We start from the raw sequence: 2,336 nt of genomic DNA on the forward strand, positions 1-2,336 counted from the left end.
CAATAAACACTGCATGGATGTAGGTTTGTATAAATTCACTGTGACTAATATATTTAGCTACTGCCCTAATGTTTTTGAATGGAGATTTGACAATTTAGATAACCTGGATGTTTGGTTGGTTTCATATAAATCTTTACGGGTAGAACAGTATTGAACCTGTTCCAAAATCTGTCCTTGATCCATGATCACACTCATCTCCCAGACGAGCTCCTTCAGCACATCTTCCTACCTGGAAGAAGAGGACTCTGGGCTTGGTGAGGGGAGGCCCCAGGAAGAGAACTGAGTTCTCAGAGGGCACAGCTAGCATCCTCCTCTCAGGGTGAGTCCCAAAGACTGGGGCCTCCCTCATCCCTTTTCACCTCTCCATACAAAGGCACCACCCACATGCAAATCTTCACTTAGGCACCCACAGGAAACCACCACACATTTCCTTAAATTCAGGGTCCAGCTCACATGGGAAATGCTCTCTGAGAGTCACGGACCTCCTGTGCAAGAACATGAAGCACCTGTGGTTCTTCCTCCTCCTGGTGGCAGCTCCCAGATGTGAGTGTCTCGGGGATGCAGATATGACGACATGGGAGGCTGTCTCTGATCCCAGGGCTCACTGTGGGTCTCTCTGTTCACAGGGGTCCTGTCCCAGGTGCAGCTGCAGGAGTCGGGCCCAGGACTGGTGAAGCCTTCAGAGACCCTGTCCCTCACCTGCGCTGTCTCTGGTGGCTCCATCAGCGATAGTTACTGGTGGAGCTGGATCCGCCAGCCCCCAGGGAAAGGGCTGGAGTGGATTGGGAATATCGGTGGTAGTAGTGGTAGCACCTACTACAACCCCTCCCTCAAGAGTCGAGTCACCATTTCAAAAGACACGTCCAAGAACCAGTTCTCCCTGAAGCTGAGCTCTGTGACCGCCGCGGACACGGCCGTGTATTACTGTGCGAGAGACACAGTGAGGGGAGGTGAGTGTGAGCCCAGACACAAACCTCCCTGCAGGGAGGCGGAGGGGGCGGGCGCAGGTGCCGCTCAGGACCAGCAGGGGGCGCGCGGGGCCCACAGAGCAGGAGGCCGGGTCAGGAGCAGGTGCAGGGAGGGCGGGGCTTCCTCATCTGCTCAGTGCTCTCCCTCCTCACCAGCACCTCAGCTGTCCCCAGGGCTCCTCTTTCTTTGATATCTGTGGTTCTGCTTCCTCACATTCTTCTGCCAGAAAAGAAAGGAGGAAGGTACATTTTCCTCTTACAATTAAAGTTTCACCGATTACTAGGACCTTTCCTACAAGTTCCTGCATGGCCCAGTATTCCTTAGTGATTAAAAAAATATATATTCTGGCCAGGCGTGCTGGCTCACACCGGTAATCCTGGCACTTTGGGCGGCCGAGGCGGGCGGATCACGAGGTCAGGAGATCAAGACCATCCTGGCTAGCATGATGAAACCCCGTCTCTACTAAAAATACAAAACATTAGCCGGGCGTGGTGGCAGGCGCCTGTAGTCCCAGCTACTTGGGAGGCTGAGGCAGGAGAATGGCATGAACCCGGGAGGCGGAGCTTGCAGTGAGCAGAGATCGTGCCGCTGCCCTCCCATATATATGCCCTCTCTCTATATATATTATATATAAAATATATATATAATATATATATTCTAATGCTTTTCACCATCTGTTGATTTGTGTCATCAACTGAATTGTGCCCTCTTTGAAATTCATTTGCTGAAACCTTAAATTCAATGGATCTATATTGGAATTTTAATGATACAATTAAGGTTAAATGTGGTCAGAAGTGTGAGAACCTAATGCAATAGACGTGCTGTCTTTATAAGAAGAGGAAGAGACACCAGAGACCTCTCACTTTTCACGTGCACGCAGAGAAGAGGCCATGTGGAGACGCAGTGTATTAGAAGGTGCCCCAGTGCAAGCCAGGAAGAAGCCGCACCAAGAACCAACCCTGCCAGCACCTTGATCTTCAACATTCAGACTTCAGAATTGTAAGAAAATCAATATTTGTTGCTTAAGCCACCCACTCCGTGTTGTCTTCTTAGGAAGACCCAGACAGACTAATACCACATAACTCATAACTCTGTTAGTGCTGTCCCCTGGATGGAGAATCAGCCCCTGGGCACATCTCTCAGATTTCTACATAAAGCAGGCAAAAAATAGTAGCTCTGATACAAAAACTTGTCATGTCCCTGTTGACCAATTTCTGGGCAAAGTGTTTTAATGAAGGCCTTGGGGCTTTGTCACAAAAGTTGTCTTTTATCTTTTCTGACGACCTAACTAATGGACAATGGGTACCAGCTGGATGGAGACTGACCACTGACCATCTTCTGCTGTCTCCTTAGTATGCCACAGAAAA

The 2,336-nt window shown here is 49.7% G+C and overlaps 1 gene segment (V, D, J or C); it reads left to right on the top strand.

Moving 5' to 3' along the window:
* The first annotated feature begins 408 nt into the window (after nucleotides 1–408).
* Nucleotides 409–1,283, top strand: LOC139364044 (immunoglobulin heavy variable 4-38-2-like). The segment is given in 2 exon segments: nucleotides 409–543; nucleotides 627–1,283. Coding segments are annotated over 2 exon segments (579 nt in total).
* The last annotated feature ends 1,053 nt before the right edge of the window (nucleotides 1,284–2,336 follow it).

This window comes from Macaca nemestrina, chromosome 7, assembly GCF_043159975.1.
Source record: "Macaca nemestrina isolate mMacNem1 chromosome 7, mMacNem.hap1, whole genome shotgun sequence".
Classification (NCBI taxonomy): domain Eukaryota; kingdom Metazoa; phylum Chordata; class Mammalia; order Primates; family Cercopithecidae; genus Macaca; species Macaca nemestrina.